This window comes from Oncorhynchus mykiss, chromosome 17 (genome assembly GCF_057628025.1).
Source record: "Oncorhynchus mykiss isolate SJ-2025 chromosome 17, ASM5762802v1, whole genome shotgun sequence".
Taxonomy (NCBI): Eukaryota; Metazoa; Chordata; class Actinopteri; order Salmoniformes; family Salmonidae; genus Oncorhynchus; species Oncorhynchus mykiss.
Window position 1 is genome coordinate 47,619,162 of NC_143038.1, and position 13,815 is coordinate 47,632,976.

At 43.5% G+C, this 13,815-nt stretch overlaps 2 protein-coding genes across 2 annotated transcripts; both read left to right on the plus strand.

Annotated features, from left to right (window-relative positions):
• The first annotated feature begins 253 nt into the window (after positions 1–253).
• LOC110494367 (von Willebrand factor A domain-containing protein 1) lies at positions 254–9,880 on the plus strand. The gene is made up of 5 exons (XM_036950426.2): positions 254–1,086; positions 3,687–4,238; positions 4,561–4,878; positions 5,147–5,422; positions 5,801–9,880. The coding sequence occupies exons 1-5, from the start codon at positions 1,002–1,004 to the stop codon at positions 6,142–6,144; spliced, it is 1,575 nt and encodes a 524-aa protein (XP_036806321.2). The 5' UTR covers positions 254–1,001; the 3' UTR covers positions 6,145–9,880.
• Positions 9,881–10,322: 442 nt separating this feature from the next.
• On the plus strand, positions 10,323–13,498 carry LOC110494368 (cyclin-L1). The gene is made up of 10 exons (XM_021569358.3): positions 10,323–10,677; positions 10,886–10,960; positions 11,153–11,262; positions 11,345–11,465; positions 11,709–11,773; positions 11,901–12,000; positions 12,249–12,507; positions 12,758–12,848; positions 12,977–13,042; positions 13,132–13,498. Exons 1-10 carry the CDS (start codon positions 10,432–10,434, stop codon positions 13,292–13,294), a joined length of 1,296 nt encoding a protein of 431 aa, XP_021425033.1. The 5' UTR covers positions 10,323–10,431; the 3' UTR covers positions 13,295–13,498.
• Positions 13,499–13,815: the final 317 nt, after the last annotated feature.

The following is a 13,815-nucleotide window of genomic DNA, read 5'->3' on the forward strand; positions in this document are numbered from 1 at the left end:
CACAAAACATGGTACAAACATTATTGGGCACAGACCACAGCACAAAGGGCAAGAAGGTAGAGACAACAATACATCACAAGAAGCGTGTCCATGATTGAGTCTTTGAATGAAGACATGGAGATAAAACGGCCCAGTTTGAGTGTTTGTTGAAGCTCGTTCCAGTCGCTAGCTGCAGCGAATTGAAAAGAGGCGCGACGCAGGGATGTGTGTGCTTTGGGGACCTTTAACAGAATGTGACTGGCAGAAAGGGTGTGTATGTGAAGGGCTGCATTAGGTATCTCAGATAGGGGGGAGTGAGGCCTAAGATTAATGCCCATGATTTTGGAATGATATGTTCGATGAGGATACTTTTGGTCATGTAGTGTATAAGTGTAGAGCGACCATAATAGCCTACTAATGGAGTCAATAAAGTTTTAATCACATTTGTGCTATTTAATGTGAAGTATCCTGGATAATGTCCGAAACAGGGACGAAGTTCAACAAAAGTGACGCCGAAAAACTATTGACTGTTGAGGGGAGGACGCTTGAGAAAGGGAAAGAGAAGGGGCAGTAGAGGACCAAAATATATTGGAGGGTGAAACAGTAGCAGAGCCGAGGAGGACATGAAATCGAAGAAGCACTTCCTTATCAGTTGATCTTGTGGAGAGGGGGGTAAATTCGTGCTGTGGTAGTGGGAGTGTCGCGCCTTCTAATACGTTTTAAATTAGGTAGTGTGGATAACGCGGTCTCCGCTGTCTGTGTGTGCGCACGCGAGTGCCCTTGTGTGTGTGTGTGTGTGTGTGTGTGTGTGTGGAGGGGGGGGGGGGGTAGTAGTTCGTAATGACTTTTCAGCCTTGATACAATTAGGCTGTACAACTAAAAACGGACTGATCCCTTGGCGCATGAGAAGCTCGAGGGAATGTGAAAGGGAAGGACATCAATGCCATGGACAGTGACATGGGAAGATCCCGTTGAGGGTGCACTTGTTTGATCAATTTCATCATAACGTATTTATCCAATTTATGATGGGGTGGTTTGGATTTTCCTGTTTGCTGTTCGGTGTGTTACACCGGCCAAGCAACACACAAAACGTTGTGCCTGACGCAGGTGAGTTTAGCCTACCTTATACAGGTGTGTCACGGTTAGAGAGATGGCTTTTGCATATTTGGCGCTGATTAAAGTCGGGATACTCAGTCACATCATTAGATAATCATTACTTTTCTAACAATGACCTTAGGATGCATGGTAATATTTATCTGATCAAATGGCCTATTGGTGTGGTATAGCCTAAACCCGCAAAATAGTAACTTATTTACTGGGTATAGTATAAGTGTATTGTATTATTGACAGAGTTAATATTTTTCATGTAAAGTGTTTGTGTGTGTGTGTGAGTGAGTGAGTGAGTGTGTGTGAGAGAGCGAGAGAGAGAGCCTTCCCGTTCTTGGCATTACAGTTGAAAGGGAGACAATGGAAGCTCTGTCTTTCATTGATATTACTGTCTTCAAGAAAAACATTTGCCCTGCTGACTTCGGCCAGAATTGTTCTGGAAACAGGTAACATTCTGTTTGCCAAATTACAGTAACAAAGCTGTAATAATATATCCACGCTTATGGTAGTCCCCAACTAATTAAAAGTAAACATTTGGATCTATGACTCAGGTTTATTTGAAAAATATTAAGCAAAGCCTTTGGAGACATTTTTGTACAGGTCATAAAGGTGGGAACAAAGCTTAATGGGTTTTTTAGCTACTTTTTAATTACATAAACAGAGACTTAGGGTTTGACGGAAAAGCCATACTTCTTCTCTACAGCTCACTGTGGAATGCAGAGGGAAGAGAGCTGCAAATCCCTTTGATCTCTCTCTCATGATCCTTCTCTTTTTCTCGCAGTACTTACACTGTCCTTTCTCCAAATATTTCACGAAGCTTCTATCTATTTTATAAGGGGTTAATAGGAGATACCGCCTCTGCCTCCATTCCCATCCCTCCCTCGCTCTCTTCTCCTCTCTCCTCTCCATCTGTGTAGTTACTATTGTATGGTTGTTTTCAGACATTGGCTGATACCTTTCTCCTGATTGCTCTGCTCTCCCTCATCTCTGTTCTCCTTCATTTCCTCTCATCCCTCCCTCCCTCTCTCTCCCTACCACCACCATCATTTTCTAGCGCTCTATACAAGTTGAATGATTGTGGAATGTTGTTCCAAGAGGGCTCTCTGAAAGGAACAGAGAGCTGAAGATTATGTGGGTGTGTTGTATGTTGTCTACCTCACTTGCTTTGGCAATGTTAACACATGTTTCCCATGCCAATAAAGCCCTTGAATTGAATTGAATTGAATTGAATTGAGAGAGAGAGAGAGAGAGAGAGAGAGAGTGAGAAAGGGATAAAGGGAGATAAAAAAATAACAAAGGCTCTGCCGGAAGTGGAATAAAATGTGTGGAAGAAGTGACGCAATATGCATAATATGTATATGTGCCTTTGGATGATGGCAGTCATCTGTGTATGTCTTTGTCTGTGCGTCTGCGTCTGTACCTCCATCAGGCGTCAGCTTGTGATTGAATGATACCTGTATTGTTCTTACTAGACCAGAGCATGTCAGTGCATCACCCCAATAGCATGTTAGAACAGCAAAATCATTGGGTTGCTCCTGCATTCCTGCAGGGTTATACACCTGTTACAACAGGTCATGACAGCTGATGGAAAAATAGATGGGTTTCATCTGACATGCCCTTGTCTCTGAGGTGACAGAGGTATGTCTACTGTTTTACCAACCATATACTGTATAGCTGTTGCCAACCTGTTTTGGCAGTCAGCCTCTTGGGCGTTCTATCACACCAGTAACACACAGCAGAGAGCTGAGTCAGACACAGGACAAATGAAAATGTATGAGCTACTATATTTGAATTTACTGCAAGTGTGTTTTTGTTTTGTTAGTAGAAGCTGGGGTGTAGAAACTGGAGTGTTAGGAGAAGCGATTTAGATTTTACTGGAAATGATTATTGTATGTAGACGGTTGAGAGAGCAACTGGGGCTAAATTGTTTCTGAGAATAAAGATCCAGTGACCATTATAATGTGCTCATCAGAGTGCGTCTGGCCAGACTGTGGCTATTCTCTGCACATAATGTTCTCTGTCTCTCTTTTTATATTTCTCTCGCTCTCTCTCTTTTTTTTTCTCTTTCTCTAGTTTGTGTCCGTTTTCTTCCAACTATCCTCAGTTTTTAATCTGTTTAATTTCTCTCACTCCCCTTGACAGTCATCTCTCAACCACATACCTTTATCCATATTTTAGCACTCGTCTCGTCATCCCTCTTTCCTTTCCTCTCTCTTGTCCTGTGTTGTCCTGTGTTGTCCTGTGTTCTATGGCTTGGATCCCAGTCTGTGTTTGAATAAAATGGCTTAAACCAATAAAGTTTATTTTGACTGATCACACAAAGAAGAGCTAATATTTAGATTTGGACATAGGAAGATTAGCAAGTAAAGAACTACCACGACAGGTAATAACATTGGCAAACAATGTGTTTTGAAAAGCTTTTCATTACAAATGTTTTTTTGTTGCCTTGTGGAATCTGTTCCTGGGCTTGCAGCCACATGCCTGCTTACAATTCTCTCTGTAGATATACAGTATCAGGGATAAATAGCTTTAGTGTGATCTCTCTCTCTCTCTCTCTCTCTCTCTCTCTCTCTCTCTCTCTCTCTCTCTCTCTCACTCAGCTCTGAACTGTTGTGAAGGGGACATCCTGCTCCTGTTGGATTCTTCAGGAAGTGTGTCATCCTATGAGTTCTCTCGCCTGCTGCGCTTCCTGTCTGAGCTGCTCCTCCCCTTCTCACTTGGGCAGGGCCAGGTAAGGGTGGGGTTGCTGCAGGTGGGCACTGAGCCACACCTGGAGTTTGGTCTGGACGCCCACAGCACCCAGCCTGGCCTACAGGGGGCACTGCAGAGGACCAGGCAGCTCCAGGGGGACACCAACACTGAGTCTGCCCTCATACTGGCACAGGGGCTGCTAGCCAGGACTGGAGTTGGGGATGAAACAAAGCTCCCTAAGGTGCTGGTGTGGCTAACGGATGGGGTAGAGCCGGGCGTGGTGGATGTACCAATGGCAGAGCTGAGAACGGCGGGCGTGTCCGTGCTGGCTGTCTCTACAGGACACGGGAACTACCAGGTGCTGCAGAGGGTGGTGACCGCACCCATCGAGTCCCACCTGTACTTTGTGGACATCGATGACATCAGCATCATCACAGAGGACCTGAGGGAGGCCATCATTGGTGTGTGGGGCGGGGGGAGGGAGGGAGGGGGTAGTGACTCACAAAGGGTGGATACAAAGACAGAGGAAATAGATGACAATATATGAAATAAAACAATTTGCCCTTCAAACAGCACAGCATTGTATAAAACCATTCTGCACACATACCGTTTTCACTTCTAACACTACAGAGGTGGGACTATACTACTTGACTAGAACTGAGTTTCTAGACTCAAGTATTTATAGACAGTCCTGAGATTGCAGCCTCTGTAGTGTCCATGCAAACTTCCCACCTGAGGTGTATATCTCCCCGCCCCCCCCCCCCCCCCCTTTCTCTCTCTTAGAGCTGATCCGTGCTGAGGGCCTGCGGGTGGTAGAGGTGTCCTCCCACAGTGCCGTGCTGCAGTGGCGTCCTGTCCTCAGCGCCAACACAGGCTTCTATGAGGTCCACTATAATTCTATGCTGCCAGGTGGCGGGAAGGGTCAGCCTAGTGGCGGGGCCAGCAGCGGGGTGCAGTACCACAGACGAACCCTCCCTGGGGATGCCAGCTGGATAAAGCTGAGTGGTCTGCAACCAGACACCAGCTACACTGCCTCCCTCACCCCAAAGTCCAACCAGGACTACCTCAACACCCTCAGTGCCAACTTCACCACACTACCCGGTGAGAGGGCAGGAGGAAGAGAGACTGGGAGAGGAGGAAGAGGGGATGGAAAGAAAGGGATTGGAATAGATGTCAGGAATGTGGGAGTGGAATATAAAGTTCAGTGATGCGGTAGAAATATGAAATAAGAATAGTCTAATAGAAAATCATCACTGGTAGACAATCTTTTTACATTATTGAACAACTTGTTGTGCATAATAATAATTATTTTATTTTTCTGTCATCCCCCTCCCCTCTCCTCCCTGTCCTCTCCTCTCACACACCCTAGAGGTGTTGAGCCCAGCAGTGGTCACGGTGTCAGACTCAGGTCCTGACAGGGTGCGAGTGAGCTGGGGTCCTCTGCAGCCTGAGCAGGTCCAGAGGTACCAGATAGAGTATGGCGCTCTACCCAGTGGACAGGTCCACATGGTTATGCTACACGGACATCAGAATACCACTCTGCTCACTGGTCTAGAGCAAGAGACACAATACCTGGTCACCATCAGCGCCCTGTACTCCACTGGCAAAGAGAAGGCTTTGTCTGTCAAGGCCTGCACTCAGGAGGGTAAGATGTGTGTGTTTTTGTTCACCCTCTGAATGGCAGACATACACAATCCATGTTTCAGTTGTCTCAAGGCTTAAAAATCATTCTTTAAACTGTCTCCTCCCCTTCATCTACACTGATTGAAGTGGATTTAACATGTGGCATCAATAAGGGATCATAGCTTTCACGTGGATTCACCTCGTCAGTCTATGTCATGGAAAGAGCAGGTGTTCTTAAGGTTTTGTATACTCTGTGTATTTATCGTAGTCTTTTATAAGGAGTCCATCCCTCCCACTTTTACCTTTGGGCCTGGCCCCTCTCTTTTTATGTTCTGTGATTTATGTATTTTATAACAAAGCACAGACACTAACTTGTCCTCTATCTCTGTGTGTATCTCAGTGCTGCCTGCCCTGGCTGACCTCCAGCTGACCCCAGTGGGGCGAGATGAGGTGCAGGTCCGGTGGCGAGGCCACGAAGAGGGTCTGAGGGGGTACTGGCTCAGCTGGGAGATGGGTGAGACAGAGATCCCCTCCCGCCCTGCGTCCTCTTCCCTATACCTGCTCCCTGGCTCCTTGTCCACGCTGCTCACACACCTGGCCCCCAGCAGCCGAGTGTGTGTGTCCCCTGTCTACCGCACGGCCCTGGGAGAGGGGCTCTGCTGCACCACACACACACAAACTGGTCTGACACTACGCACACAGACACACACACACACAGGTCTCCCAGCCTTATATTGGACTTGAACGATTTATTGAATCGGCACATTATAGTCATTGTAATTATAAGGAAGTAGTCGTCTTCATATGTCTAACTGCACTCTTGTGCAACAGGAAAGTAATAACCCCTTTTTCTCTCTCTCCCTCTCTCTCACTTCGATAGAGCAGTATTTTGCGGTTATCAATGAGATTTGCCTGCAGTCAGAGAGCTGAAGTGGAGGAAATGTTTGAAATTTGATGTGCTTCATTGCCACATCAATGCTGTGGTACAATGCAGTCACATCTCTATGTCGCTTCAAACCACTTGATTATCCAGTATTCACACCCCTTGACTTTTTCCACATTTTGTTGTGTTACAGCCCAAAATTAAATGGATTACATTTAGATTTATTTTGTCACTGGCCTACATACAATACCACATAATGTTTTTCAACATTTTTACAACTTATTTAAAATGAAAAGCTGAAATGTCTTGAGTCAATAAGTACTACAAAGATACAGACGTCCTTCCCAACCATTTGCCTGAGAGGAAGGAAACCGCTCAGGGATTTCACCATTAGGCCAATGGTGACTTTAAAACAGTTACAGAGTTTAAGGACTGTGAGGAGACAACTGAGGATGACTCAACAACATTGTAGTTACTCCACAATACTAACCTAATTGACAGAGTGAAAAGAAGGATGCCTGTACAGAATAAAACATATTCCAAAACATGCATCCTGTTTGCAACAAGGCATCAAAGTAATACTGCAAAAGTAATACTGCACGCAATTACATTTTTGTCTGAAGACAAAGTGTTATGTTTGCGGCAAATCTAATACAACACACTACTGACTACCACGCTCCATATTTTCAAGCATAATTGTGGTGGCTGCATCATTTTATGGGTATGCTTGTAATCGTTAAGGACTGGGGGATTTTTCAGGATAAAAAATAAACGTAATGGAGCTAAGCACAGGCAAAATCCTTTGTCAGTCTGCTTTCCACTGGACACTGTGAGAGGAATTCACCTTTCAGCAGGACAATAACCTAAAACACAAATCCAAATCTACACTGGAGTTGCTTACCAAGAAGACAGTGAATGTTCCTGAGTGGCTGAGTTACAGTTTTGACATAAATCTATTTAAAAATCTATGGCAAGACCTGAAAATGGTTGCCTAGCAATGATTAAGAACCAATTTGACAAAGCATGAAAACATTTGAAAATAATATTTTTGTATTTCATTTTCGAAAATGTCTAAAAATATGTTTTCACTTTGTTATTATGGGGCATTGAAGGTACACAATACATTTAAGCCATTTAGAATTCAAGCTGTAACACAACAACATGTGTAATAAGTAGAGGTATGAATACTTTCTGAAGGCCATGTAAGTGGATTATGTTGTCATTTCATAAGGAAGAGAGGTCCTGGGTCATCTGGGTCAAGATAAAGAAGTGTAGCTTCAGCATAGAGCTGTTGTGATCCAAATGGATGGATTCCATTTCTCTGACTCCAATGAGAAGGATTGCCACTGATGGGGGATAGGTGGATGAGGATGAAGAGAAAGAAGGGTGGATAGAGGGGAACAAAGAAGACATAGAACCTCCTAACTTTCTTGAATAACCGTATCTTCTCTCCCATCATCCATCTGGTCATAGTGTGGGCATGCTGTTACACATAGGCATTTTAACTATTTCTGATAAAAAATATAACTATATTCACTTCATAAACAAGATGTAAAATCAAAATGTACTTGTATGCTTTCTCACATATTTGTTATATTCAGTTTACAGTTTAGCTTCCACATAATAGGCTGCAGTCAACATATGAACCCATCAGCCTGGCTCTTGTGAACTTGCTTGTGAAGATCGCCATCTAGTGGGACACATCTTTTACCACAGGCTGTGACAATCAGGCCTATGTTCAACTTTTTCAACTCTTTCTCTGCTGCACAGTACACCCCTAAGTGTGAATATAATGCAAAAAACTAAGTCCATTTTCCAATTGAACAGCAATGCATTGGTCTCATATAGAGGGTAGATAAATTGCAATATCTGAAAACAGGAAAACATTTCCTCTCACATCTCATCTTCTGGGTCGTTCCATGTCATTTCAGCAAGCCATGACACAAACCATCTCAGATTGTTCCCGAAATAGTTTCTGTAGTAAAAAAACAGATTAGATAAGCATTCCAGCAACAATATTTTGTTTAAATATAATTTTATCTCTGAGAAATTAAACTAATTGATTGCATCCAAATTGGCCATTTAAATGTATAGGATTCATATAATATTTAATAAATATAGTACCTAACATCCAAAACCTTTTTCTAACAATGAGTAAAACACGAGGAATCCAAATAAATTGTCAAAAGTCACCCACAGACTCCCCACACCCCACGACAATCCAGAGAAGGCTGGTGGAAGGAGCCATAGGAGGACGGACTCATTGTAATGGCCGGGATGGAATCAATGGAACGGAGTCCAACCGGTTGTTTCCATGTGTTTGGTACCATTTCATCCATCCCATTCCAGCCATTATAATGATCCCTACCTTCTATATCTCCTCCCACCAGCCGCCTCTGCGCCAATCTCACCTCCAACAACTCTATGCAGCCTCAATGTTAATAAAGGGATAGTTCACCCAAATCACAAACTGACGTACTGAGTATTGGTTTCCTTACCCTGTAAGCAGTTTATGGACAAGGTATGACAGCAACCGATGCTTTGGTTTTGTTTACCGAGCCACTGTTTCTTTTTAGCATTTGTGGCACATATCCAATGCAAGTCAACGGTACCTATATTAGCATTTTTACACTTCATATCCAAATCATCTGTAACTAATAACAGGAACCACATTTCCATCCACAATTTTTAGGCCAGTAAAGTCCTAAATATTTAAAAAACAAACATGACAGCTGTGATGGAAACAGGAAGTTTCGTTACAATTGTATAAATGCAGACAGATCATTAATTTGTTCGACATGGTGGGATCTTTTTGTGTATGAAAAATTAATTATGCAAGAAAAGGTGGTGCAAATTACAAATATCCATCATATCGAAGTAAACTTAGAGTCACAAAGTGATATGGTGTGTGGTCCTCCCTAGGGTTGTGGTGGTCATGACATTCTGTCAGTTGTGATTGTCAAGCGAATAACTGCCGGTTTCACGGTAATTGACCGTTAATTAACATAAACACATTTAGCATCTCCTGGCTTCCACGCATAACCTACAAGCCACTGATGCAGACCTTTGGAACATCTACATTTTAAAAAGTCTAATAAATCCATGTAGACGGGTCTAAAGAAGTCTATTTCAGAATAACAGAATAGCATACTCTTGAGTTGTCCTTGTGATAGGCCCTGATATGGCTATGCCATATTAATTTAGCAGACACGATTTTCTTAGAATTCCATTACATTATTTTATAGTATGAAGAAACCAATTGAATAAAATAGAAAATATATTTTCTCCAAAGATTTAAGGGTAAAATATTTGGTGGAAATCGGATTTGAAGTACTATATTTATTGAATATTATACGAATCGTATACATTTAAATGGCCAATTTAGGTGCAATCAATTCGATGAATTTCTCAGAGATCAACTAAATAATTTTGCAGGATTGCTAATCTAATCTTTTTCTATCTACAGAAATGATTTAAATACAATCTGAGATGGTGGGTGTCGAAATACTTTCTTGTACTTTTTCAAGTGGAACGACCCTTATATTCTATGTACTCAATGTTAATATCATATGAGGTAATAAAACGAGTGTAAATTGCTTCTCCTTTTTTAAGTAATTTTATTTTGGAGTGTAAAAATCAATACAACACACACACACACACACACAAGCAACTGTATGATTGTTGTCAGGTACAGTATGACCATTAATATCTCTAGATACCATTGTCAAATTGTCACATGCTGTAGCCTTGCTGCCCCAACATAAATTGGTCTGCATTAAGATTTAGCCTATTAAACGGCAATTATTTTTTACACAAGTGAGCCCATTTTATCAATGATAGGCTCTTCCCTCAAGAGACAATAACCTTTTCAACTGCAACACGCTTAGAAATAACATTATGGTATCAAAACAATGCAAACTTTGACAAAACGATGAAACACCGGAATTTGCAGAAATAAAAATTAACCGCTTCCACCCGTTTAAAAGATACTGCTATTATTGGTTTACGCAGCGAAATTCAAGACCACAATAACCAATCACAACCCGTATGAAGAATAGCAAGGGGCGCGGTTTACATACGGCCCATCCAATCGGTAGAGGCTGTACTGGAGTCCCGTGCTGGACTGGGCCTCGGTCTTGCCTGGTGTCATGCAACCGACAATTGAATATGTGATGGCGGCAGAAGACTTGAGAATTCCCGGGGAGGGAATTCTTATAGGGGATAAGATATACTCTGGTGTAACCCTAACTTTAGATAACTGTCTCCTGCCACTGGAGCGACTACAGCAGAGTCCGTCCGCTGAACATGGGCTCTCCGCGGATACCGAGGAGCAGCTGCGAATGCGGGGCTGTGAGTTGATACAGGCCGCGGGTATTCTGCTTAGACTCCCGCAGGTTGGTAACAGCTATCTAGCTAACTATTGTGCCGAAGTTAAGTAGAATTTGCATTCAAAGTCAGACAAATCTAATTATACAGGTCAAGCACGAGACCATGTCTCGAATCAACAGCTAAGTTAAAGACGCATGTTGTTTACCAATGAGGCAGGCCATGCGATGGATTTAAATCGTAGTTAGCAAGTTAATTGATAAACGTTCTCTCCAGGTAGCCATGGCCACGGGGCAGATCCTTTTCCAGAGGTTCTACTATTGCAAATCGTTCGTCAGACACTGTGCAGAGGTAGGACCCTCACTATCATGCTCTGTTTGGCAACAAGTTCCACTGCAAAAATCCTTTATCAGACTTAGCTCAAACATTCACCCCTTTACTATTTGTTCACACTGTTGCTGTGACAAACTAATCTCATGATGCTATTTGTCCTCTTTCCCCTTCTCAAAATACCCATCTACCTCCCTGCCTGCCTCTTTCCAGATGGTTGCCATGGCTTGTGTGCACCTGGCTTCAAAGATCGAGGAGGAACCGCGCAGGGTACGAGATGTTCTCAATGTGTTCTACCACCTCAAACACAGCAAAGGCAAAAGGTAAGGGGTTCTGAACTCCTCTTCCAGTTCTCCCAACCCTCTTGCGGTATTCTGTATATCGCTAACCATGTGTATCTTCCAGGGCCCAGGTCCCCATGCCTTTGGATGCCAGCTACATCAGTGCCAAGGCTCAGGTGATCAAGACGGAGAGGAGAGTACTGAAGGAGCTGGGCTTCTGTGTGCATGTCAAACACCCCCACAAGGCAAGCAGCAGACTCCTTACACCACCTTCAATACATTCAGTGGCACATTTGATCTAAAACAGGACAATTGATAACCACTGTGGTTTAGGCCCTGTTTGCTCTACTGGTTTGTTGTGATTGCTACTGTAGGCTTGGATTTGTATTACCATGACATGCCAAACAAATTATCTTGTCTACGGCAATTTACATTGCATCTGGTCTTGGGAACACATCCCTAACAGTTTTTGTGCTCCTCTGTCACAGATCATTGTGATGTACCTCCAGGTGCTGGAGTGTGAGAAGAACACCAAGCTGGTACAGACAGCTTGGTGAGTATCTTCTTGATATTTTGTTTAATAATTTCTCAGTGTATCTCAAATGTCATATTAGGAAGAGTTCTTATTTATCTATTTTTATCTCGCTCTCCACCTCTCTCTGCTGCTATCTGTTTTCTAGGAACTACATGAATGACAGTCTGAGGACAGATGTGTTCCTGAGGTTCAGTGCTGAGACCGTGGCCTGTGCCTGTATCTACCTGTCAGCCAGAACACTTCAGGTAGGACACTACAGTGTACACTTGTAGTGCTTTAAACATGCTAACACATAAGGTATTTTACAGTAATATACCATCCCAGGTTGTCATTCATACACCTGCACATATCAGCACACCTACTACACAAACCAAGATTTTATCTAAGGACATATGCTCAAACATGATTAGCTGGTCTATATAGCTCCCAGATGTCCATACCAGCGACATGACCACCTGTCTGATTCCTCACCCTCCTCCCGTCTTCCATGCAGATCCCTCTGCCGGACCAGCCTCCCTGGTTCCTGCTGTTTGGTGCGTCTGAGGAGGACCTGAGGGAGATCTGTGGGCGGATCCTGAGGCTGTACTCACTGCCCAACGTCTCCCTCCCCAGTATGTTAAAAGAAGTGGACCAGTGTCACCTGGCCCTGGATGCACGCATCGCCAAGGCTAAGCTGGCAGGAGGGGGACTGCTGGCTGTGGGCACCCCCACCCTGGACGTCCCCTCCAGCTTCTCCCCTGCCTCCAAAGCAGGTGAGACAGACGCACACCACTCACCCAGAGGAAACACACTGTGTAATAAGTGATATCTTAATGTTTTATATCATGCTTTTTTTGTTTCTATTTCCTTATTTTTGCATCCTGGCATCTTTTTAAAAATATATTATTACCGTCCACTCCACTTCTGTTTGTCTCATGTGCTCATCATTTCCTTTAGCAACCCTTTGACTTTGTAACCATTTCCTCCTACAAAGTTCCTTATTCTCATCTTTCTTTGTCCTAGCGTCGCCTGCTGTACCACAGACCAACAGGGAGTCTCCCCTAAATCAAGTCGCCCTAAAAAATGCCTGCCGGAAACTCACTAACGGAGACGAGTAAGTATTCTTCCTCTACTGGAGTATGGGGATATCTGTACTGAGTATATTTGTGCGATTGAATGGAGCTGCTTTCCCTCATGAAATGAAGACTCTTCTATTTTTGCTTTTCTTCTTTTTTTTCTCAGGAAGAAAAGAGGGAGTCGTAGTGATGAGAGAAGAGAGACTCAGTCCATGTCTCCTTCCAGAAGAAGGTATGGAAGAAGCACTGTGCCTTACTCTGTTTCATACGGACTCCATATTGAGTCTCAGCTCTGAGACTAACTTCACTCTCTGTTTTCAGACGCAGTCGCAGTGTCTCTTCTCCTTTGCGCTCTGTCTCTCCCACCCACCGCCAGAAAATCAGTCGCAGGGATAGAGAAAGGGAAAAAGAGCGGGAGCGTCGGCGGGAACGGGAGAGGGAGCGGGGAAGAGGAAGGAGAGATGAATACTCACGTAGAAGATAACTCTCATAGGTGTTATCAAGGAAGAGCTATCGTAGATGACCTATGGAACAGCACATCATGGACCAAATACAAGCCAGACTTTCCAATGTTTTCACTTTTGTAGATTGTTTGTGTTACATTATAATTTGGGAAACTATGCTCTAAGATCATAGTCCAAAGCTTTTGTCTGAACAATATTTTTGAAATAAAAATGCTTTTAGATGATCTGTTGTCTTGTTTTATGAATGGCATCAAGTGATTTAGACCACTTCGTTGGTCAACCTCACACAAGGTTCAACTGAAATGTGACTTCCGCTTTTAACCCAAACCCTCCGAAAGACTCATACATACAGGTTTTGATGCTGTTGTGAGGGGTTAAGTACCTTGCTTAATGGCTTCTAGGATTTTGATACCAATAACCCTCCGGTTGCTAGCTTTACGTTCTGCCAGGTTTTTCCTGTCGTACCCGGGATTCAAACTGGCAACCCTCTAACTGCTAGGCTACCTGCCACCCATTCAGCGCCACAACCAAACACCTCTAC